The sequence below is a fragment of the Argentina silus genome (assembly GCF_951799395.1).
Source record: "Argentina silus genome assembly, chromosome: 5".
Taxonomy (NCBI): domain Eukaryota; kingdom Metazoa; phylum Chordata; class Actinopteri; order Argentiniformes; family Argentinidae; genus Argentina; species Argentina silus.
The window spans coordinates 2,385,654-2,410,502 of NC_139659.1; the positions used below are offsets into that span (position 1 = coordinate 2,385,654).

Consider the following 24,849-nt stretch of genomic DNA (forward strand, 5'->3'; position numbering starts at 1 on the left):
TGTGTTCCTCTCTTTCACCTGCAGGGGGAGCTGGTGACCGCGTCAAAAGCCATCATAGAGAAGGAGTACCAGCCGAGGGTGATCATCAACAAGCAGGGCCCCAACCCCTTCAACAAGCAGACTGACCAGGAGCTGGAGGCCTACCGCAAAGAGGTGGAGCAGAAACAGAAAGGCCCCGATGGTAAGACCCAAGGCCCTGCTCCTTCCATTGTCGTGGATAAATGACCACTTGAAGACAATTCAGTCTGTAGTCACAGTAAAGCTTTATTCAAGCATATCCAGGGTAGAAAACTCAAAGAATGACAGTAACCATGAGGTATGTATGTAGTACATGGGTCCGCCCTGGAGCTAGAAAGACCTTGCAGGGTCCCCTCTCCACCCGTCATCCAGACATTGTGATCCCACAGAGAGAGAGAGAGAGAGGTCAAACCACTCTCCTGATGTATATTTCCCTCAAACTGGACAAAGACATCATGTTGCGATGCACCTGAGGTATGGTATATAAGTTTCTCTAACACGTGAACTTGTATATAATGCTTATACAACACTATTGAACAAATAACAACATAACATTCTGTCTCCACATCATTACACAGTCACATGTAGCCAACACGGGGGGGGGCCCAACAAGGCTAGTAGACACCCTCACCTTCTTTTTTCCATGTATCCGATGGGTTCTAGTTAAATAAAGTCTCCTTTGAGACGAGGGAGACGACACCACTTGGGAACAGGACGTTGTAATGAGTTAGTTATTGTAGTAGTTGAGTCTCTGAGTCAATCATTTGTTTGTTTTTCTCTATCTTTGCTTACTTGTACCTGTCTGACTCGGATATTTTCTTGCACTGAGAGTCTTAAGCGAAGCAGTCTAGGGTCCGGTATTGTTGGCTGTCTCAACAGAATGGAATGATTTTAAGTCTTTTTGCTACACCGTGTGTACTGACAGAGAGAAAGGAAATAGGCGTTTCTTTCCTCGGCCTTTGGAACCACACAGTCCACCATGCTCCCAGTGCCCAGGACCCAGCCAGGCACGGAGATGGAGAGAGAAACTGTTGTGTTGCATCCTGCAGGAAAGGGGGAAGAGTCAGCCGGCGGCTGCAGCCCGGCCCCAGGCCCCCCAGAGGGCGTGTCCTCCACCCCGGAGGGCGTGTCCTCCACCCCGGAGGGCGTGTCCTCCACCCCAGAGGGCGTGTCCTCCACCCCAGAGGGCGTGTCCTCCACCCCAGAGGGCGTGTCCTCCACCCCAGAGGGCGTGTCCTCCACCCCAGAGGTCGTGTCCTCCACCCCAGAGGGCCTCTCCTCCACCCCAGAGGTCGTGTCCTCCACCCCAGAGGTCGTGTCCTCCACCCCAGAGGTCGTGTCCTCCACCCCGCAGGATCTCAGTGGCCCACAACAGAGAGACCAGCCCCCTGTCTTAGAGACTCCTGCCTCAGATGCCCCTGCCTCCTCCTCCTCCCTCCCCAGTCAAGACCCCCTCCTAGGGGCTGAGTCTGGTCAAGGGAGCACCGAGACGAGGGAGGAGAAGACGGAGGAGCCCCCAGAGTCCCCCCATAAGGAGTTTCATTGTGCCGTGGTGCGAGCACTCAACAAGGAGCCGGCGCCCCCCGAGGAGGCCGCAGGTACTGCAGACAGAGCTCCGGCCATCCCATCATGTCCCGCCCCTGTTCCGTCCTGCTGCACTCTTGGAGTCCCTCCTTCTCTCTGGGGTTGGTCTGCTGCTCCTGTCCTACCCAAGAGCCCCTGCCCCCTGCCCCCCTCTCCTCCGTCCTCCTCCTCCCCTGGTGCAACCCCCCTCCCTCCCTCCCTCCCTCCCTCTCCTCTGTGATCTGACTCCTGTCTGATTAACCATGGGAATCCCAATGCTGATTGTGTTCTCAGAGGAAGCCTTGTCCGTCTCCCAAATGAAAAAAAAAAACACCCTATCGTTCCTCGTCAGATGTGGACAAGTGACTCTCCTCCTCCTCCTCCTCCTCCTACTCCTCCTCCTGCTAACTCGGACATGTTGTCCTCTTGGGGTTGGTTTGTGAAAACTTTACTAATCATCTGGCGTGGCCAGTGGAAGCCTCTGAGCTGGCTGAGTGAGTGACTGATTGACTGACTGGGTGATTCAGGTGGTTCCTTTACCGGGGTGAAGGTGGACTTGGGGCTCGTCGCCATTTTGTGGGCTTTTGTTTACTTCTGCCATGTGTCCAACATCCTCTAATCAAGGCGTGTGTTCCCTTCTGTCTGCTCTTCTCTGTGTCTATGGTGTTAAAGGGACGTACCTGACCAGTATCAGATCTGTGGTGGATTAATCACCTGAATGAATCCAGAGTTTGATTGTTTGTTTTAATCTCCCGGGACAAACTGACAATCCCCCCCCCGTGTGTTTTTGAAACCCTTTAGACCCCGACCAAGATCAGGTAGCGGAACCCGAGGAGGTCAAGGGTCAGAGCCCCACCCGCACGCCTCCCAGCACCCCCGTCAGAGCAGAGGAAGGTAGGTTGGCATCTCCGCCTGTCTTTGGCCTGGTTTGGCCTGGCCTGGCCTGGTTTGGCCTATTCTCCTCCGAGCATGGCTTCCGGGTACTGGTGCAGTGTCCCCTCCATACCTCCAGGGGTCAACACTAAGGAATGCCGGGGGCTCCTGTCTTGCGTTTCTACTTGATGTGTTCTTTAACAACAACTACTTTTAGGTGCTGTCGTATAATGTTGTTTGTGTAATAACAGGCCAAGAGGTGTGACGATGCTTTAATTCGGTTATAAGATTGAAAGTTGAGGTGTGACGCTCTCTCTCCTAGATTTGATTAAATAATGCTAGTTTAAAAAAAAATATTAAAAAAAAAAAAAAAAAAACAGTTGACATGACATTAATCAGCGAGGCTGATTTAATTAGTTTGCTTATTAGAAAGGAAACTGAATCCGATTAGATCAGGTAATAATGAAAAAGTTCAATATTAATGATCATTTAAATTGAGGATAATGGATTTCCGTCTGAGGACTATCCAATTACATTGATATGATGATTACTCAGGGGCTGTAAAGTGTCAGATGGGGTTATTGTTATACAGCCAAAGCCTCGCCAGATCTGACACCACGGTTGGATTTTTTCCTCCATCAGAGGAAAATTGATTGAAGTTCAGAGATGTGATTAAATGATCACAACACCATTTTTTCTTTTCTTTTTCTCCCTCTTGGTCTTTATTATTATTGGATTACACCTTTTTAAGTTGGCGAAGTTGTACGATATTCACTCATTTAAACTATAAAATACTGCTCATAGTCATATTTAAGACAGTAAGGATAGTTTTAAGAGGAAGTGTACCAAGAGGCTCTTGCCATGCCTGATACAGAAATGAAAAATGAATGCCTTAAGATCTATGGTGCCCTGTGAGGGACATAATTCACCAAAAGTGACATTCAGTAATCAGCCCTGCGCTGACATCCCTGTTTGGAGCATGGCGAGTGGTTCTCTGAAGTCTGTACCACAGACAGGACAGCAGAAAGGGATAAAACAGGATTGGCTGGGCCAATCACCTGGTGTAATCTAATTCCAAATTGTCTTTAAACAGATGTGACGTGTCTTAGTGTACGTACAGAATCCCTCCACATTCCATCCTCCATTCCTTTGGAGCCTCATAAGAATGGTTTGTTTCCATTCTTTTTTTTATTTCTTTTTTTCTTTTTATTTTCTTTCTTTTTTTTCTCCTGGTGTTTTCTTCTACTTCACTTTTTTTTTTTTTTTTTTTTTTTTTATTAATTTCTTTTTGATTTAACACGGTGGCTGTGATTTGACCTGCATAGACATTTGTTTCTACTTGTGCTTTTTCTTCTTCGTGGCTGCCTTACAATCAGGAGATGGAATTGCAAAAGAGTACCTGTTGCCATAGTAAGTACGTACTGTTCCAACACCACCCCCATGCCTGTGTTCTCTCATTAACCCCCCCTTGCATGGCTTCACCCTCCTCCTCCTCCTCCTCCTCGCCTCTCTGCGGCCTAACTCACCTGCCAGGGGCGACTTCTCACCTGAACCTTTCTGACTCTCCCTCTTTACTTCTCTTTGTTGCCAGGTTCTCTTTCAGAGGTCCTCCCTGACTGAAACTATTATCCAGGTTGCCAGATCTGTTGGCTACCACTGTTCTGTTCCGCGCAAGATTCAACCCTCAATAGTCAAAAGAGTTACAATAAGGCTATATCCAAAAAAATATATTTATATATAATGTTATATACAATATACTATCTTCTCAAAAACCGATATGGAACCACTTGAATGAGGCAAGGTTTCTCTCATTGAGCCGCGTCATGGGCTGTTCTCCTCTGAGCTGAGCACCACACGGGGAGGAGAGGAGCCCACGGCCACGGACGACGAGTGGGGATCTCTGAGAAAGACCTGGCAACAAACGCATTCCTAGGTGACCTCTATTACCTCCTGGAGTTGACCTTTTGTGAAATTAACCTATGGATCTTTACACATAAAGCTTACAACAAAGTATATGAAATCAATAGGTTGCTGTCGTCATAGAATTTTCATGAATACTGTATGTAAAACAGGTAATGTATACAAATGTGTTGAATGTTATATTTCTGTTCCAGGCGAGCCCTCTCTCAGGTATATATTCCTTTACTTAGTGGAGTGTGGCTTTAGAAGAAGTGCTTTGTTTTTGCTTTGCCGAGTCTGAGGCTTGCTGTTGGCTTACTGTAGCAGTGAAATAGTGACTGCCAAATGTGTCAGTTGGTCACCTGTTTGTTTATCCTGCTGTGTCGTGTTATGTTTGATATTGTTTGTATTTGAAGGGATATATAATTTATATCATAAGTAGATGTTCAGAATTTGTGTTAAGGGTTGATATGGATGACCTACAAGTAATATGACACAGATTTGAAAATGCTTTATATTATATTATAGTATATTGTCTGTCTGGCTTTTATGCACGATCAGAAAATGAGAAGAAAAGCTGACAATGGCTCTCAGTGCAATGACCGCCCAGTGGTTATAGATGAGCATGAAGTAAAACGGTGTTATTTTTGTGTCGGTTTGAACTTTAGGTTTGTGTATTGATATGACTGTGCGTGGGCCTCATCCGGCCCTGAATGTCTTCAGTAATGTCAAACGTCTGAATGTTTTAGAGCTGTTATTCTCTGGATCATGAAGCCATGGTGTTGAGCTTTGTTGTGTGGAATGGCCTACTTGTCTGAGTCTTCGGTGTCCAGCTGCAGCAGTGGGGATGGCCAGCTGAGGGAGAGGGCTAGTGTTCTATCAGGGGAGGCTGGCGGAGGTAGAAATCGGAGGACGGGCTCATTGTAATGCGTGGATTTCTACCTCCGCCAGCCTCCCCTGTGTTCTATGTAGGCATGGCTGAGGTTCAGTAGCATGTTGTCTGATCCTGTTAGTTCTCATGGATGGGGATGATGTATGTTCCACTATCTGGACTATACAGTAAGGAATAAGATTTGAATTATGTCAGAGAAGAATCGCAGATGTCACTGTTTTTTGGTCACGTGACTTCTTTGATTTGGTTATTACCTCATTTGGAAATGTCAAATTTCACTACAATTATATGCCATTTAGCTGACGCTTTTATCCAGAGCGACTTACATTGCAGTGAGTGCATACATTTTTCAGTATATATGGTCCCAGCAGGAAGACTAGCCCCACACTTGAGTGTAGTTAGCTTTCTATACATGATTCGATAGTCACAGCGGCGTTGCCGGCCCTGCAGGTGAACAGTAATTCCTCCCATCTGACTAGACCCCCCCCTCCCCCCTGTTCTCCCCCCCCCCCCCACAGAGTCCCCGCCAGAACACACCTATAAGGACGAGAGTGATGCGGCCACACTGAGACAGACCCTCCCCGACCTGACCCCAGACGACCCCTCAGACGCCCCCGCCCTCCCCGCCGAAGACCCCGCCCCCGTCGCCACCGAGCAGGCCGAGGGGGAGGAGCCTGCCGACGCTCCCGACGACCCCGCCGCCACCGGCGACCAGGGCAGCGACGAATCCCCCAGCAAATCCCCCTCCAAGAAGAAGAAGAAGTTCCGCACGCCATCCTTCCTGAAGAAAAACAAGAAGAAGACCGACCCCTAGATTATTATTATTATTATAATTAGCCCTCATTCTTTTGATCCGCCCCTCCCGCGAGCCACGGCCCTTGATTTTGATGCTTTTTACATGTCTGTCTGGCTTAACCTGTGTTCACCTCTAGTGTGTGCCAATTTTATATATATAAAAAAAAAAAAAAAAGGGTCAAAATTGCTTAAGGTTTTAACAGTGGCTTTCATTGGTTAATGAGTGCATCCAGTGTGGTCCAGTGCAGCTGTGTGGCTTGTTACGCATGTCTATTTAGGCCCACATTCGACGTGAGCGATTAGGTTTTTATTTCCCTTTTTTTTTTTTTTTTTTTTTTTTTAAAGATTATTACTAAACCCGATTAACCACTAGAATGTATTGGGATTGTATCGAATTGTATCAAAGTGTCTTTTAAAAACGAGGAATGCAAAAAAACAAAACTAAAAAAAACAACAAAAAAAACAAAGCTTGTTACCCTACTCTCTCATTTAGCTGGTGGTCAAGATTTAAGAACTACAAACTGCACGGTGCTAATTTGTTGATGTCTATTAGCGTTTAAACCTGTTTACTCAAAGAATAAGAGAGTTTTGGGTCCAAAAGAGGCTTTCCCTCTCTGCAGTGTTGTGTAGGCTATATCTAAAATGACCTCATGAAGGCCAACAGAAAACACTACCATTTTACATCATATTTATTCACATGTATCAGAGCTTCTATAGACCAACTGTTTGGCCTCAAGGTGTTTGTTTGTCATCCTCATCGCCATGGGCCTTAGACTAAACCCCATGTCTGTCTGTCTGTCTGTCTGTCTGTTAGAAGGACAGAACTGAGGAGGGAGACTTCCAGAGGTGTGATTTGGCCCCTGTTCAAAGTTCAGCGACTGTTGAGATGGAAGCCTGAAACATGGCTGTGAGCTGGACACACAGACACTCATGAGAGAGAGGTTTGAGATTCTATTCTCACTCGCCCTCGGGAGAGAGAGAGAGGGCTTGATCATGGATTGCGTAGCACCCTAACAACATCCAATCAGAACAGAGATAACAGCACTCCCCGCGAATCAGAAATCAAAATGGTGTCGCCCAGGTGTTGGTGGAGCCTGGAATGACCAATGTTGTTTTACTCCTGTGTGTGAGACAAGTCAGCAGTATCGGGCGTATGGCTTGGAGGAATGTGTATGGCTACCCGTTTTACTCCTGTTTTATAGTCCATAATATAAAGTGTTTTATAGACCTTGCTTGCTTTGGCTCCTCCCCCCCTAACCTATCCCATTGCAGGAAATACAAACGTCACAAAGTTGCAAGACAATACATACACTGATCTTGTATGGTTAATGACATTTAGTCAAATCTTTTTCTTACTTTTTTTTTTTTTTTTTTTTTTTTTTTTTTTTTTTACATAATTGAGCCATTTTCACTTGCTGTGTGAGCACTGTGAAGCACCTTGACACACCACTGCCTGTCACTCCTCAGTTATTACCATTTGCTTTTAACTTTTAGGGAATATAGGAAAACAGTTATTAAAAGGCACATCTCACCATTTTAATGCTGCATGTATGACCACACCTCATGGATTCTCCTGTGGAACCCCTTAAAACGACTCTCAACAAAAGACTATCTCGCTTTTACCAGTTGCACTCGAGACACGATGGAGTGGTAGTAATTGATGTCGTCCCTGGGTGTAATCTGACACCTTTGGGATTTTAAAAGGTCGGCAGGCTTTGATACTGGACCAATGTCGACCCCACTTGTGAAGCTTGGTTTAGACCACTATAAACCTGCTATATTACATGCAAGCTAAGAACATTAGCCTGTTTCCCTGAAGGACTGCATGGCATTAAAGGCATTGAGCTTGTATCGTTTGTTGTCTTTCTACATTTTGACTGTAACCCCCCCCCCCCTTTTCTTTGCGATATTGTACTAATAACAATACTAAGTCCGTAGTCATTATTTTAATTTGAGTCATTGAGAATTGTTTTAACCTGCAGCTATGCCTGTTTGTATTCTTTGAACTATTTCCCATACAATTGTGTGTCATGACATCTATAGACTGCCATCTTTTTTTTTCATGGTACTGTTTATTTTTTTTTCATCCATGAATAAACCTTTCTTCCTTCAAAACCATGGTCTGAGTTGTGCTTGTTTGATTCAATGAATTTAATGTTCATGTCACGTGGTTTATAGGTGTCTTTTTCTTCTACACTAAAAAAAATAGCTGAGAGTTTTTTCAAGTCCATCATCTGAGGAACAGCTTATTGGACCCCATGATACTGCATGCCATTTATTTACATTTGGAGTATCAGACGCCAGACACAGTTTGTTTGTTTTTTTACAACGTGTCTTTTTCACGTTGTACTGCTGTGTACTGCTGGATGGCTACCTGAGGGGGGCGCTGGAGAAAGAATTGTATTGCAGTTTTTTTTCACACAGTCGCTTCTTGTCTCTTCCCCGGTGTTGAACTTTGACCTCACACTTTCTGGCATGCTGGATTTTCTACTGTGAAACAACGTGGATGAATGTAAATCAATGTTTATCGTTATATTTTAACACTTCGGACCACTCCGATTCAACAACATAACTAAGGTAAGTGGTATTACGGGTTTATCTAGCGGGTGTGATCTGTGCGCCCGCTGACGGACGTGTCTGATGTTAACAACCGCAGCTGAGGCTAGGTAGCTAGGTAGCTAGCCTGCTACACACTGGCTGTGTTATGTTGTCAGGTACAGAAGCGGTCAGATAACCAACATTAACCAGCTGCTGCAGCGGGTTGTAAAACACCTTTTGACACATTTGTCAGGATGTTTACAGTCATTTGCTGAGGTCAGCAAGTTGAAGTTGCTTTCTGTCTGTTATGAGTTCACAAACATCAAATAAACTCACTGTTACCTATTAAACTACTACAGTCAGTCAGTTTGGCCCTTCTGTAATTAGTATCTCTAGACTACGACCTGGATCAGTGTTGATGTTATAGACCAGTGTCTCTAGACTACGACCTGGATCAGTATTTGTGTTATAGACCAGTGTCTCTAGACTACGACCTGGATCAGTGTTTGTGTTATAGACCAGTGTCTCTAGACTACGACCTGGATCAGTGTTGATGTTATAGACCAGTGTCTCTAGACTACGACCTGGATCAGTGTTTGTGTTATAGACCAGTGTCTCTAGACTACGACCTGGATCAGTGTTGATGTTATAGACCAGTGTCTCTAGACTACGACCTGGATCAGTATTTGTGTTATAGACCAGTGTCTCTAGACTACGACCTGGATCAGTGTTTGTGTTATAGACCAGTGTCTCTAGACTACGACCTGGATCAGTGTTTGTGTTATAGACCAGTGTCTCTAGACTACGACCTGGATCAGTGTTTGTGTTATAGACCAGTGTCTCTAGACTACGACCTGGATCAGTATTTGTGTTATAGACCAGTGTCTCTAGACTACGACCTGGATCAGTGTTTGTGTTATAGACCAGTGTCTCTAGACTACGACCTGGATCAGTGTTTGTGTTATAGACCAGTGTCTCTAGACTACGACCTGGATCAGTGTTTGTGTTATAGACCAGTGTCTCCAGTCGGGACTCCCTCCTAGAGAGGATGTGCATAATTCCACATGAGTGCTGTGCAAAGGGTTTGGGTTGTGATTGCAATGAATTTCTTGGTGTTTGTGTAGATGGGGAAGCCCCAGAAAAAGAAGAACCTTTCAGATAAGGTTCGGAAGACCAAAACCTCCACGGAGATCAAGAACAACCCGTTCGAGGTGAAGATCAATAGGAAGAAGTTTGAAATCCTCGGGCGGAAGGGCAAGCACGACGTCGGTCTGCCGGGCGTATCTAGATCTAAAGCCAACAATAAGGTAAAGCGTTTGCAATGATCAAAGTCATTTGGTGTTTTTTTTTTTTTTTTAAATAATTGTATGTCTTCTTATAAAAATGTTCCATTCCTCCCCTCAGCGAAAAGAGACCCTGCTGAAAGAATACAAATCAAAAGACAAGGCCAATAAGTTCATAGACAGACGCTTTGGTGAATATGACACCAACATGGATCCAGAGGACAAAATCCTTCAGAGGTTTGCAATGGAGAGACAGGTGAGAGAACGTTTCTCTTTGTCCCTCCACTGTCGCTGCTTTAAACACTTTCAATGCTAGTTTATGTAGACTTACATGACCCCCCCCTGCTACCTCACATGACCCCCCCCTGCTACCTCACATGACCCCCTCAGCGCAACCACGACAAGAAGGACATCTACAACCTGAATGAGGAGGAGGAGCTGACTCACTACGGCCAGTCGTTGGCCGAGATGGAGAAGCTTAATGACATGGTGGACAGCGACAGTGATTCTGAGGAGAAAGGCCTACTGTCCGGTGAGTCATACTGATCCTAATCTCAGGATTTCAGGATTTCACAGTGTACCTCACTTACTTACTGACAACAGGCTTACCGTATCTGGACTGGAGAAGGGTGTCATCCAAAGACAACATCCCTGGCTCTTGCAATACACACTATTATAAACAGAAATGTCAAAGGTTATTCAGGCACACAGCCAAGTACACCTGTAAAAAATAACATTGGTGAATTATTGTCATATGTGGAAGTCATCATAATATTTGTCATCCATCTCCCTACCAGCCGAGATCACTAGATCCCACTTCGGAGGAGGGGGTCTCCTGAGGAAGAAGACCCCGGGGGAGAAGGATGATGACGGGGGTCGGAGGGCCAAGTCACGCCAGGAGCTCATTGAGGAGCTGATCATCAAGTCGAAGCAGGAGAAGGTGAGCCTTCCTCTGTCACCCGAAGATGACCTACTTGGATGTCAAACGTCTCCTGTTCACTTCTACCTCTAAATGTTTATCACTGCGTTAAACAAGGGTGGAAAATACACAATGTCATGATCTGGTCCTAAGTAAGGTGATGTTCTGTGTGTGTGTGTGTGTGTGTGTGTGTGTGTGTGTGTGTGTGTGTGTGTGTGTGTGTGTGTGTGTGTGTGTGTGTGTGTGTGTGTGTGTGTGTGTGTGTGTGTGTGTGTGTGTGTGTGTGTGGTGAGGTGAGGTGAGGTGAGGTGAGGTGACTGACAGGTTGGGTTGTTGTTGGTTTCCTTCAGAGGGAGAGGCAGAACCTGAAGGAGGAGTCCCAGGTGCTGACAGAGAAGCTGGACCAGGACTGGAAGAGCATCCAGGGGCTGCTGGCCCACAAAGGCTCCAAGGCTCAGCATGAGGCGGAGGAGGAGAACAAGCCCAAGGTGAGATACACGACCAGGGTTCTCCCCAAAGCATGGAACAGTGGCGCTGCGTCACACTGTGAATTTGGCGGCGCCACAATGTAAACATTACAGCGTTTTAGACAGACAGAGAGAGGGGGGGGGGGGGGGGAGCTGGGTCTGACTGTGAATCTGTTCTCTGGTTCAGTTGGAAGTCAGCCAGGACCTTCAAACAGCCCCTTCACCCTGGGGGGAGGAGGGAGAGGAGGAGGAGATGAGACAGATGAGAGCAAGGTTGCCATGTATACAGGGAGGGAGGGAGGGAGGGAGGGAGGGGGGGAGGGAGCAGCTGGTGATCAAACAGGAGAAATGACAGAGGGGTTGAGTAGAGAGAGAGAGAGAGAGAGATGGAGAGATTGAGTGGGAGGGTGGGAGTGTAATTGGATGTGACAGAGGAGGATCCATTACCTCCTTTTAATTGAAAGCCACATTATCACCCCAATGAGAGTCTCTCTCTCTCTCTCTCTCTCTCTCTCTCTCATATAATACACATATTCTTCTGTGTGTGTGTGTCTGACACTAGCCTAGTCTATGAGGTGAGGGATAGGCAGGCAGGCAGACAGACAGGCAGGCAGGCAGCGCATTTTGACATGAATAAACACAAGTCGGGTTTTGATAATGCGATCCAGCGCCACGCGATGGGGAGAACCCTGAGTAGACCAGGGCTTCTTTCTAACCACCGCAATGAATACGCTCATCAGGAAGCAGATACAAGACGGCCTAACCAAGTCATTGATTTGGTGTAATACGATCATATCTCTGGTTCATTCTCTCGCCTTGTCCTCTGTGTCTTTCATTTCAGTTGGACGAGTATGACATGATGGTGCGGGAGCTGGGGTTCGAGATGAAGGCTCAGCCCTCGGAGAAGTTAAAGACGCCGGAGGAGGTGGCCCGGGAGGAGAGGGAGCGGCTGCAGAAACTAGAGGTAGCTGAGTTCTGATGATGATGTATCTGTTTGTCTCTGTGACTCGTCTGGCCTGTCCACTGACACTGTTCCCCCCTCCTCCCCTCCCCGGGTGGTTTGGTTTGATCCAGGCCGACAGGCTGCGGAGGATGATGGGAGATGTAGTTGAGGACACCTCCAAGACACCGACTCACCTGTCTGCCGACGATCTGAACGACGGCTTCATCCTGGACACGGACGACAAGCACACCCTGGCCTATCAGGTAGGAGGCCTCTGTATCACACCCTGGCCTATCAGGTAGGAGGCCTCTGTCTCACACCCTGACCTATCAGGTAGGAGGTCTCTGTCTCACACCCTGGCCTATCAGGTAGGAGGCCTCTGTCTCACACCCTGGCCTATCAGGTAGGAGGCCTCTGTCTCACACCCTGGCCTATCAGGTAGGAGGCCTCTGTCTCACACCCTGGCCTATCAGGTAGGAGGCCTCTGTCTCACACCCTGGCCTATCAGGTAGGAGGCCTCTGTCTCACACCCTGGCCTATCAGGTAGGAGGCCTCTGTCTCACACCCTGTCCTATCAGGTAGGAGGCCTCTGTCTCACACCCTGGCCTATCAGGTAGGAGGCCTCTGTCTCACACCCTGTCCTATCAGGTAGGAGGCCTCTGTCTCACACCCTGGCCTATCAGGTAGGAGGCCTCTGTCTCACACCCTGTCCTATCAGGTAGGAGGTCTCTGTCTCACACCCTGGCCTATCAGGTAGGAGGCCTCTGTCTCACACCCTGTCCTATCAGGTAGGAGGCCTCTGTCTCACACCCTGTCCTATCAGGTAGGAGGCCTCTGTCTCACACCCTGTCCTATCAGGTAGGAGGTCTCTGTCTCACACCCTGGCCTATCAGGTAGGAGGCCTCTGTCTCATCACTTCTCATGACACCGTCTGCGTGTTTGTTTTGAGTTCTGTTTCAGCGATTTCCTGCTCTGCATGGAATTAGTGCTAAACACACACACACACACACACACACACTTGTCCCTGAGTGGGCACACAGATGTATGTTCTCTGACACACAGACAAAGACACAGGTGTTCACAACATGGATCTTTATAGTAGATCCATTAATGAGAGAGGAATTAATAATTCTTAATGATCAATTTCTGTGTCACTTTGTAGGATGGAAAGTGTAACATTCAAGAGGGGTCAGACAAAGAGGAGGAAGAGGATGATGAAGAAGAGGGAGAGAGTAGTCAAGAGGAGGGATCTGAGGAGGAGGAGGAGGAAGAAGGAGAGGAGAATGAGGAGGAGGGGGCATCTGAGGTGGAGGGCAGCGATGCTGAGGACAGCCACTCAGACCTGGACTCTGAGGAGGAGAGCGAGGGAGAGGGGGAAGAGGAGGAGGAGAAGGAGTCTGCTGCCGAACCTCAGAGCTTGCTGACCGAAGAGGAGAGGAAGGCCCAGCAGGAGGCAGCCAAAGCAGAGCTCCCATACACCTTTGCAGGTAAGAGAAGAAACGATACTGTGGGACTATAGATTGTCCATAATAGGAATTTGAAATGTCACTGACACATCTGAATCTAGCATATTTGTGGTTCTAAGTGAAACTGAATGAAAGCTTTTCTCTTCGACTCACCAAACAAAACAATGCATGGCTCCCTCTGGTGGTTATTAAGGGAAGGTACAATTTCAACCACTGGTAAAAACAAACAAACAACAACCACCATCACCTCTATAATGATGGTTTCCTGTGTCCTCCTGCCCCCGCCCAGCCCCAGAGCAGTACACTGACCTGCAGGCTCTCCTCCGCGGCCACTCCCCAGACAACCAGTGCCTCATAGTGGCCAGAACGCAGAAGTGCAACCATCCCAGCCTGGCGGTGGGAAACAAAGTCAAACTGCAGGTAAAGTGCACTTTTGTTCAGCCACCGTCGTTTGTTTGATAGTACTGAAGTGTGAAATGAATTGGGCTTTTTTTTTACATTTAAAACCATTTCTGTAGCTTGGGATAGAAAATGATGCGTTTGAATGAATTAACAACTGGATTTGTCTCTCAGAAACTGTTTGGTTTTCTGCTGGAGTATGTCGGGGAGTTAGCCACCAGGAGCCCACCAGAACTCACCACGATAGACAAGCTGATACCGTAAGTGACAATCTCTCACGCTTCTTCTCTCCTCTCCTCTCCTCTTCTCTCACTCTTCTTCTCTTCTCTTCTCTCCACTCCTCTCCTCTCCTCTCTCTCTCCTCTCCTCTCCTCTCTCTCTCTCTCTCTCTCCTCTCTCCTCTCCTCTCCTCTCCTCTTCTCTCACTCTCCTCTCCTCTCCTCTCCTCTCCTCTCCTCTCCTCTCTCTCTCTCTCTCTCCTCTCTCCTCTCCTCTCCTCTCCTCTTCTCTCACTCTCCTCTCCTCTCCTCTCCTCTTCTCTCCTCTCACTCTCCTCTCCTCTCCTCTCCTCTCCTCTCTCTCTCTCTCTCTCTCTCTCTCTCTCTCTCTCTCTCTCCTCTCTCTCTCTCTCATGTTGCTGTGTATCACCATACCCGGTGCCTCACCAGTGATGCATGGTTTAAATATAGACAGTAGTACAAAGTAAGAGTGACCTTGTGGGATGCTGTCGATATGAGCTGTGCTCCACCGGGGCGGTGTTCAGTAGGCATCATACATACTCACGGTGTGACGTCTCACAGCTCCACCGGGGCGGTGTTCAGTAGGCATCATACATACTCACGGTGTTCAGTAGGCACATCATACATCATACATACTCACGGTGTGACGTCTCACAGCTCCACCGGGGCGGTGTTCAGTAGGCACATCATACATACTCACGGTGTGACGTCTCACAGCTCCACTGGGGTACGGAGGTGGGGTTTCCAATGGGGTTCCCAATCGTCTTTTAACTATGATGGTGATGACTGCTAACTATGTTGATAATGATGCCTCAAACTCATGAACAAGTTTATTGAAACATAAACATAACAACAGTGAATGTTGAAAGTGGCCAACGGTGAGCTGTCTGTAGTGAGGGTGAGCTGTCTGTAGTGAGGGTGAGCTGTCTGTAGTGAGTGTGAGCTGTCTGTAGTGAGGGTGAGCTGTCTGTAGTGAGGGTGAGCTGTCTGTAGTGAGGGTCAACGAGGAAACTTGACTTCCTACCCCAGTAGAGGGGCGTGGCTTCAGATATAATTATAATAATAATAATATGCCATTTAGCTGATGCGTTTATCCAATGCAATATAAGCGACTTAGATTGCAGTGAGTGCATACATTTCAGTATAGATGGTCCCAGCGGGAATCAAACCCACAACTTAAGCATTGTTAGTGCCATGCTCTACCAACTGAGCCACAGAGGACCAGATATCTGGGATTTTTAAATGCTTCCGGCGTGAGTACCTATTGCAAACAAGATCAGTTTTCTCAAAGAATTGATCTTGAGAAAACTGATCTTTGAGAAAACTGATCTTGAGAAAACTGATTTCTCATTGGACAGATCCAGCCTGCGCCCTCCCTCCCTGTTGCACTGTTTCAAAACGTTTGGTGCCTGCTGAACACGGCCCTCGTCTGGGCTACCATATGACCTCTGACCCCTGACCTCCCCCCCTCCCTCAGGCAGCTGTATGGCCTGTGCCAGCTGTTCCCGGACACTGCCTGCAAGGCCATGCAGACGGCCCTCGGCGACAACGCCCACAGCATGGAGGAGGCCCTGGAGGTCAAAGGTCGCACGGCCCTGCCACGCCTGGACATGGTACAGTCCTCTCATCATGTGACCTCAGCTTCCTGTCATGAGTCAGGGATGTTGGCTGTGTCTCTGCTGTTCATTCACAGTCACTGGTAGACACACTGGGATGACAAAAGTCTCAGGTGTAAATTGGTCTTGTTCTGTCAGTGTCAGGGTTATATTTACTCTGTTGTGTGTGCGCGTGTGCGTGTGTGTGTGCGTGTGTGTGCGTGTGTGTGTGTGCAGCTTATTTACCTGAAGGTTACGGCGCTGCTGTTCCCTACCTCAGATTTCCGCCACCCTGTCACCACCCCAGCCGTACTGTACATCAGCCAGGCTCTCACCAAGGTACGTACGTGTGTGTACGTGTGTACATGTGTACGTGTGTGTGTGTGTGTCACATTGCCTGCAAATGGTCTTCCCTCAATACCACGGAAATGGATCGTAACCTTTTTCACAGCTATTTATAGATTCTCCTTCACGTCGGCTCTCCTCTAATCCCCCCCGTCGACCTTTGAAGAGGTTCCTTCCTTTCCGAGGATTTCATCATCCACCATCTCCTTTGAATCAATCCCTTTTTCCCGAGCAGCACAAATCCCCCCGGCAGCCTCTGTTTACGCGCGTCGGAGTTCTGTCTGCGCTGAGAGGAAGAGGGGGGGGCGTGTACCTTCCCTGATAAAACACAGCCTTTGGATCGTGTTGTTTCTGAAGAGATGGGCTTTGCTCCAGATAGGTCCTCCACCCGCCAGGCTCTGTGGTCGCTACACGCCTGCGCTCTGGGTCGGCCGTTTGACGCGCTGTAGTCATGTTCGACGTTCCCTTTGTGCGTCGGCGCGTCGTCAAAGCAACCCCAGGCCGCGGTGGGGGAGAAAAGATGATGGGGTTTTGGTCTTATGTAACATCCACACTCTCACCAACGAGCTAACGACTTTGTAGAGATATGAAAGCTGTTCCAGCCCAGACAGTTTCCCCCGTGGAGGCCCTTACTGAGAAGGCAGACTCGCTGCAGAGAAGTGGTTGTCTGGAAGGTAGACGTGCTCGCCGGCTCAGACCAGACTAAAGATATAGGCGTCTGAGGGAAAGGCAGGAGCCGCTCCAGACGAGGATGTGTTTGATGAGATGTATGAAAGATGGATGTTTTTGGGTTTTTTTTTTCGGAACGTCTTAGTGTTTGGGTTGACCTGGCTGGTGGTGTGTGTCGATGTGAATGTTAGACATGTTTTGTAGGTCATGTTTAGGTCGTGTTTATGACAACACAGTGACAATGTTATGAGTTCAAATGAAGTGTTACCAGCCTGTTCCTCTCCTCTCTGGTTGTACAGTATTGAACTTAAGCTTTCACTGTCATGTCTTACCTGTGTGTGTGTGTCTCTCTCTCTCTCCCCCCCCCTCTCTCTCTCTCTCTCTCTCTCTCCCTCTCTCTCCCTCTCCCTCTCTCTCTCCCTCTCTCTCTCTCTCCCCCCCCCCCTCTCTCTCTCTCTCTCTCTCCAGTGTCCGGTGACCTCTCTGGAGGACGTGGCGTCGGGGGCGGTGCTGTGCTGCCTCGCTCTGGAGTACGTCTCCTTCTCCAAGCGCTTCGTCCCCGAGCTCATCAACTTCCTGCTGGGTCTGCTTCACCTGGCCGTGCCAGACAAAGGCAGAACAGGTCGGTCTACCGGGGGGAAATCACCGTAAACACACCTTCACCCGCAAACAGCCTATTCTCCTCCTCCTCCTCCTCCTCCTCCTCCTCAAGGTCTTCCCTTCACAACCACAACAACTCCTCACAGGGGAAACGCCTAGTGCAGAAGTTGACGTTTGTTTGGTTCTTTGTTTTGTTGTTTCGTCGACCGGGTCGCCCCCACCCTACTTGTAGTTGCCTCCCCCCCACCCTCCCCTCCCCCCCCCCCTCCCCCCCCCCCCTCCCCTCCCCCCCCCCCCCCCCCCCTCCCCTCCCCCCTCCCTCCCTCCCCTCCCCCCCTCTATCTCCACTGGCTGCCGTAAGGTCGACGGTATTCAGTTGTTGTTCTCCGCCGAACCCGACTTCACGTGACTCTGTTTCTTTATTGAACGTGTCTTCCATTGTTATTGGATGAGCAGGCCGGCCGCTGTGACGTCAGGAGGAGCGGAGAGCTGCTTAATGAACTCCTATCAATAATAACTGCCAGCGTACCCTGCAGCTAGCTGTTACTGGCCCTGTGTGTCTGCCAAGTGCCAGCGAGGAGGAGGAGGGGGGGGGGGGGGGGCTCCTGGCACTAGCAGGGCCCGGTGAAATACTTTCACCACTCTGCCAACCCGTCATGGCCGCAATTAAAGCCTTACGCTAGGTGTCAAGACATGGGCCGTATCTCAACTCCGGCAGGTTGACTCAGACTGTGCTCTGCTACGCTAGCTCCCTCCAGCTCTGCTACGCTAGCTCCCTCCAGCTCTGCTACGCTAGCTCCCTCCAGCTCTGCTACGCTAGCTCCCTCCAGCTCTGCTAGCTCCCTCCAGCTCTGCTACGCTAGCTCTGCTAGCTCCCTCCAGCTCTGCTCTGCTAGCTCCCTCCAGCTCTGCTACGCTAGCTCCCTCCAGCTCTGCTAGCTCCCTCCAGCTCTGCTACGCTAGCTCTGCTAGCTCCCTCCAGCTCTGCTACGCTAGCTCCCTCCAGCTCTGCTACGCTAGCTCCCTCCAGCTCTGCTACGCTAGCTCCCTCCAGCTCTGCTACGCTAGCTCCCTCCAGCTCTGCTACGCTAGCTCTGCTAGCTCCCTCCAGCTCTGCTACGCTAGCTCTGCTAGCTCCCTCCAGCTCTGCTACGCTAGCTCTGCTAGCTCCCTCCAGCTCTGCTACGCTAGCTCTGCTAGCTCCCTCCAGCTCTGCTACGCTAGCTCTGCTAGCTCCCTCCAGCTCTGCTACGCTAGCTCCTCTAGCTCCCTCCAGCTCTGCTACGCTAGCTCCCTCCAGTTCTCCTCAGAGCAAAAGAAGCTCGCTTCATTCATTCAGCAGTTGTTCACAATTTCAAAATGGATGTGAGTGTTGTCAGTGATGTAATGGATGTGAGTGTTGTCAGTGATGTAATGGATGTGAGTGTTGTCAGTGACGTAATGGATGTGAGTGTTGTCAGTGATGTAATGGATGTGAGTGTTGTCAGTGATGTAAAGGATGTGAGTGTTGTCAGTGACGTAATGGATGTGAGTGTTGTCAGTAACGTTGGCCCCTTCCGTCCTGATCTTAGATGGGGAGCTGCCTCCACTTTAGTTACCGGTGTGATACAAGACTGACTGTGTATTGTGGGTGTGTGTGTGTGTGTGGGTTGTGTGAAACTTGACAGTGTTGCTGCTGCTGTTTTCCAGGTTACTCAGTGGTGCCGCCCTTCAGGCAGGGGGGGAAGTGCAGCGACCTGCTGCTCCTCGCAGACCCAGAGTCCACTCACACGTGGCAGAAGAAGACCCTGCCCCTGTCTGCCACCCAGCAACTCACATTCAGCACGGACCTGGAGAGAGACCACTACAGGTGAGAGGCAGCACAGACAGGTGTGTGTGTGTGTGTGTGTGTGTGTGTGTGTGTGAGAGACAGCGTGAGACAACACAGAGAGGTGTGTGTGTGTGTGTGTGTGTGTGTGTGTGAGACAGCGTGAGACAGCGTGAGACAACACAGAGAGGTGTGTGTGTGTGTGTGTGTGTGTGTGTGTGTGTGAGAGACAGCGTGAGACAGCGTGAGACAACACAGAGAGGTGTGTGTGTGTGTGTGCGTGACAGAAAGAAAGAGATCGTTACCGGCGAAAGAGAGGAGAGGGACCCCTAAAGGTGAGGGAGTGACCACCATAAGTGTGTGTGTGTGTGTGTGTGTGTGTGTGTGTGTGTGTGTGTGTGAGAGAGAGAGAGATTGTTAGCGGCTAAGGAGAGGGGGAGACCCCCCTAAAGGTCACGTTAGATAGATCAGGCAGCACAAGCTCAGGCCAGCTAATTTCCGGTGAAACAGTTTGGCTGCCCGGCCTCAGGATGACTCAGTGAATGTGATGGAAGGAGAAGTGGTCGTCAGGATTAGTCAGCCGTTGCGTTCACACTTCCTCTGGTGTGTAGGCTGCCTCACGCACCCTGCTATTAGCTTCAGCCGAGAGCCACAGAGCTCTGCAAACATGCCTCGTTGGATTTAATACCCATTATTAAATCAAAGTGTGTGTGTGTGAGTCTGATGTATACCCTCCCCCACACACACACATTATCGGACCATTATGCTGAAGGATAGCTTCAGTGATGAGAGATGTCAGCCTCTTGATTGGACCCCTTCCATGGAAGAGGTGTTGCGTGGGAGTTGTAGTCAGAGGGTCAACATGGAATCATGTGTGACGTCGTGCAGTCATAAAGATGAAGCGCTGCTGTGTTTTCTTCTACTAGGCCTCCCGGTGTTCAGACGCTCAACTAACCCTCTAGTGGGCGGTTGACGCGTGGTGACGTCAGGATTCTCCACAAAGAATGGAAGAGTGGCGCCGTGCCACGCCGTGAACTTGGCGGTGCCACCGTGTTCAAGGCAAATCAAACGATATATTTAGTAACGACAGAGTAACTGTCTTCGATCGCCAACGACATCGGTGTTAAAAGACACCGGTGATTTTAGCGTTTTGTTTGTTTGTTTCTGCGCATATTTACATGAATAGATGCGAGTCGGGTTTTGCAAAATACAATCCAGCGCCAAGCTGTGAAAAAATCCTGGGGAGAACCCTGTGTACAGTACCTATGTAACTAAGATAAAATAGATGAGTGTTATTTTGCACCTGCCCCCCCCCCATGAAAAAAATAATAAAAAATGAACCCAACAGCCACCATGAACCATATGAACTGGCCAATGGATAAATGACTTCTGGTCTTCGCACAGGAGTGTCTGATTGTGTGGATGATTGTGGGGTTTACAAAGACGGATGCTGCTCTGCGTGTGTCTGTGAGGAGTCTCAGAGCTGTGGTAATTATCTCTGCTCTGTGAGCCCCATGGGTGGAGGGACACCACCGCCCTGTAGGGCAGCACACACCACTTACACACTCCGCCCCAGGCTGTGTGTGTGTGTGTGTGTGTGTGTGTGTGTGTGTCTCTGTGTCTCTGTGTCTCTGTGTGTGTGTGTGTGTGTGTGTCTCTGTGTGTGTGTGAGTGTGTGTGTGTGTTAGTGAGTGAGTGAGTGAGGCAGACAGAGTGAGTGACAGAGAGCATCATTAAGCTGGTGATGGTTGCGTAAAAAGTCAAAATCGTACCTCATTTGGACGTTTCCGTGGTCCACCGAGGCCAAACACTGAAATCATGTTCTTTTTTTAGAAGCCTGGGCATTTTCTGATGCATTCTCTTACGAAACGCTGCCTCAGGTTGTTTAGCTATGGAATGCTAACAACAATTTGTTCTTGCTCTCCCAAATCGGTCCCAAATGTCCACCTGAATGGCTTTTCCGATCAGGGCGTGGTTAATTTAATGATGTTGTGGTATTGTTGTAATGATGTTGTGGTGATGTTGTAATTATGTTGTGGTACTGTTGTAATGATCTTGTGGTACTGTTGTAATGATGTTGTAATGATGTTGTAATGATGTTGTAATGATGTTGTAATGATGTTGTGGTACTGTTGTAATGATGTTTGCCCTCTTCCTGCCCCCCCAGGCTGTCCTGTCTAGCCACCTGTCTGGACCTGGTGAAGCGCTGCTGCCTGCTCTACAGAGACGACACCTCCTTCACACACGTATTCCAGCCCATTACTACCCTGCTCTCCAAGCATCTCCCTGTCAAATCATACCCTCCGCTGTTACAGGTGAGAGCAGAGCAGTGTCAGCTGCAGTGTCAGCCTCGGGGCAAATGTTGTTAAAATATTTAAAAGGTGAAGTTTTTCCTTAACCTCCTCAAACCATAATCTGTCTTGGTTGGGGGTCAGAGACTATCCATAGAAAGACCAGGACTATCTATCCATAGAAAGACCAGGACTATCTATCCATAGAAAGACCAAGACTATCTATCCATAGAAAGACCAGGACTATCTATCCATAGAAAGACCAGGACTATCTATCCATAGAAAGACCAGGACTATCTATCCATAGAAAGACCAGGACTATCTGTCCATAGAAAGACCAGGACTATCTATCCATAGAAAGACCAGGACTATCTATCCATAGAAAGACCAAGACTATCTATCCATAGAAAGACCAGGACTATCTGTCCATAGAAAGACCAGGACTATCTGGTGTGAGGCACTGCTTACTTTATGACCACCAGAGCACTACAGCCAATCAGATCTCTCCTCATATTATTCTGAGGGGCGTGTGCACCAGTAGCATAGATCCTGGTCCGAATGAGCTGATTCATCTGACACACACACACACACACACACACACTTTCCAGGCTCACTTAAAACCCACCAACTGCCAAAGAATTCCGGAACACTCACCACCTAGAGTGCCAAGTGTTTTATGTGGTATTTGGCAACAAGACTTTGATTGGCTACAAAATGAAGCATCATAAATTATGCATTTCTGGTGAATACAGTCACCCTTGGCACTCTAGAATGTTGACAATTTGGGCGACTTTATTCACCCTCGGCACTAAATGAGTTAAAGGGGAATGGAAATGCGACCCCAAACTATCCATCCCCTTTAACAGTCATGGAGAGGAGGGCGGGACCAGAAGCGCTGACCTCAGGTGGTGAAGCCAGGGAAGGGCAATGTGGTAATTGTGGTAATGAATTTGAGTTTACACCGGCTAACAACATGTTTGTTCCAAGAGACATTCTCAAACCATGCAGCTGCTCAGCATCGTACAAATTAAGACCATTTCACCTCTATTTACAAAACAGTACGTGATGTTTCAAGCTATTCTCATGGAAAGTTTTTTTTTTTTTCACTGTTATCGGATGTAATACAAAAAAGACACCTCGTTGGTTCAGAATTGATGTTAAACGCTGCTTTGACTGATTTTATTATCATTATTATAATTATTATTATTATTATTATTTTATTAACCCTGACTGCTTTGTTTCGTTTCTGTCCCAGGAGCTTCAGAGGGAGATCCTGGAGGCCGTGTCCTGCACACCGTCGTCGCGTCCTCCCCTGGTGTTCGAGAAAAAGAAACCCGTTCCCCTCAAACTGTTCACCCCAAAGATTGTGGAAGTGTGAGTTGAGATTTTGAACTGAACACTGTTGAGTTGACTAACTTGTAGCGTCTGAAGATGAGGACAGAGAAAGGGGCTACATTCCTCTTTGGTGGCCGTCTAGTTCCATCCATCTGTAATCCCTCTCTTTAATCTTCCAGGCTGGATTATGGGAAGAAGCGAGGGAACACCAAGGAGGAGAGGGAGAAGGAGAAGCTGAAGCACAAGTACAAGAAGGAGTTCAAGGGAGCTCTGAGGGAGATCCGCAAAGACTCCCGCTTCCTGGCCAGAGAGAAGCTCTCAGAGGTCATGAGCAGGTCTGTATGACATCACTCACGCATTACTGAAGAAGGTCAAATACGCTCCGGTCAATAAAGATGACCTGACGTTTTGTTTCTGTGTGTGTGTGTGTCTCTGTGTGTCTGTGTGTCAGGGATTCGGAGAGGAAGAGGAAGGTGAAGGAGCTGTTCGGCAGTCTGGCCACACAGGAGGGTGAGTGGAAGGCCCTGAAGAGGAGGAAGAAGAAGTGAGCTTTCTCCCACCGCCATCAGCTGTTCTTAGCTCAAGAGGTGGACATCTCATACACACACACACACACACCAGCAACAGCAAACAAGGTTTGGACAGTGACCTATCAAGGGGTTGACAGGAGGTTTCACACTCTGACCTGCACCCTTGTGAAATTTAGAATTTCTTTTTTATCACCAGTTCCTAACTTTGTAACCTTTTCAACGACATTTTATCTTCAACTTTGTCAAACGATCTACAAGTTGAATAAAATTGTAGAGAACAACATATGTGATTTCTTCAGTTGCTGATATTTATTGTCGATTGAACTGTAATTGTAATCATTGTTCAGTTCATTCGGTGTGTATTAAAAGTGGGTTTGTTAAAAGTCCATAGAAACGCTAATAGCTTGGATTATTACAGACTCTGGACTCGGTGTGAAGGGATGAGTCATATTTTTAAAACACAGACTGCTGAGCTAACTGTTGAACTCTTATCCACCATCATTACTAATGGGGTCAATAATGGAATTGTATTCCTGATTAGTGTACAGTTTAAATCAAACTACATGGAAAGGTGAATCTAGTATGACATCCTGACTTTTTAAGTAATAATAATTATTAATAATTATTAATTTTCTGTCGTATACTGAAAAGCGTTCTTATCTTACATACTAAAAATGCCTACAGTACCAACTGGGTTGCAGTATGATCGTTCAGTCATGTTCAATGCCTTGACCTGCCGTACGACAAAGAGAATACAATCCACATTTGTTCTATGTACATTTTTTTTAAATGAATGCTTACATTTAAGATAATAAACCTTATCTTTTTACATCTCTTTCTGTCTGCCATTAAGAATTATTTGGCTCTTTTGCATTCATTGTTTTAGGCAGAACGTCTGAATGAGTCATGTTTCATTTGAGGTGGTGAAGGTTTATTTAAGTGATAGACTGCAGCAAGGTGGGAGGAGAGAAAGCCCACATCTCCACCTAACACTCCTAAACCCAGGCAGCATCCTAGGTACAGAACAGGATGTACAGTGGCAGAAGAACAATACTTTGAAGAAACCAGCCAGCAGCTGAATGCACTCAAGTCAAGCTTTATTAAGTAGTACTTGGTATACATTTATGTAAACGTCTTCAGTTCTGTTACATAAGATGGGGGGTAAAGGTTTTGTTTAAGGAGGGGGATGGTTTATTTGAGCTGGTAGGGGTGGGAAGGGGGTTTGGAGGGGGGGGTTCAGGCAGACAGTAGGGTCTCCACTGCGAAGGTCCTCTCCTCTGTCACAGCTCCTACAGAAGATCAGAGAGAACACTTCACTTATGGAGACTACAACCACAACAAACACGGGCAGTCAAATGTACTTCTGAACTGATATCTTCTGAA

At 48.0% G+C, this 24,849-nt stretch overlaps 2 protein-coding genes across 3 annotated transcripts in view; both read left to right on the forward strand.

The window, feature by feature from the left end:
• The window catches only part of add1 (adducin 1 (alpha)), a 31,252-nt gene extending 23,615 nt beyond the window's left edge, over positions 1–7,637 (forward strand). Inside the window, exons 13-16 of one of the 2 annotated variants that reach the window (XM_083669716.1) lie at positions 25–181; positions 1,068–1,616; positions 2,383–2,475; positions 5,764–7,637. In XM_083669716.1, the coding sequence (XP_083525842.1) occupies positions 25–181; positions 1,068–1,616; positions 2,383–2,475; positions 5,764–6,059 (1,095 nt within the window). In that variant the 3' untranslated portion in view covers positions 6,060–7,637. The remainder of the gene's footprint in view (positions 1–24; positions 182–1,067; positions 1,617–2,382; positions 2,476–5,763) is intronic. The other variant, XM_083669717.1, reaches the window with a different exon arrangement.
• Positions 7,638–8,508: 871 nt separating this feature from the next.
• On the forward strand, positions 8,509–24,300 carry nop14 (NOP14 nucleolar protein homolog (yeast)). The gene is made up of 19 exons (XM_083670810.1): positions 8,509–8,617; positions 9,703–9,885; positions 9,983–10,117; positions 10,252–10,393; positions 10,659–10,801; positions 11,131–11,268; positions 12,089–12,211; positions 12,322–12,453; positions 13,353–13,677; positions 13,946–14,076; positions 14,230–14,315; positions 15,772–15,907; positions 16,127–16,228; positions 17,372–17,525; positions 19,193–19,352; positions 21,478–21,625; positions 22,857–22,975; positions 23,116–23,271; positions 23,388–24,300. Exons 2-19 carry the CDS (start codon positions 9,703–9,705, stop codon positions 23,482–23,484), a joined length of 2,610 nt encoding a protein of 869 aa, XP_083526936.1. The 5' UTR covers positions 8,509–8,617; the 3' UTR covers positions 23,485–24,300.
• The last annotated feature ends 549 nt before the right edge of the window (positions 24,301–24,849 follow it).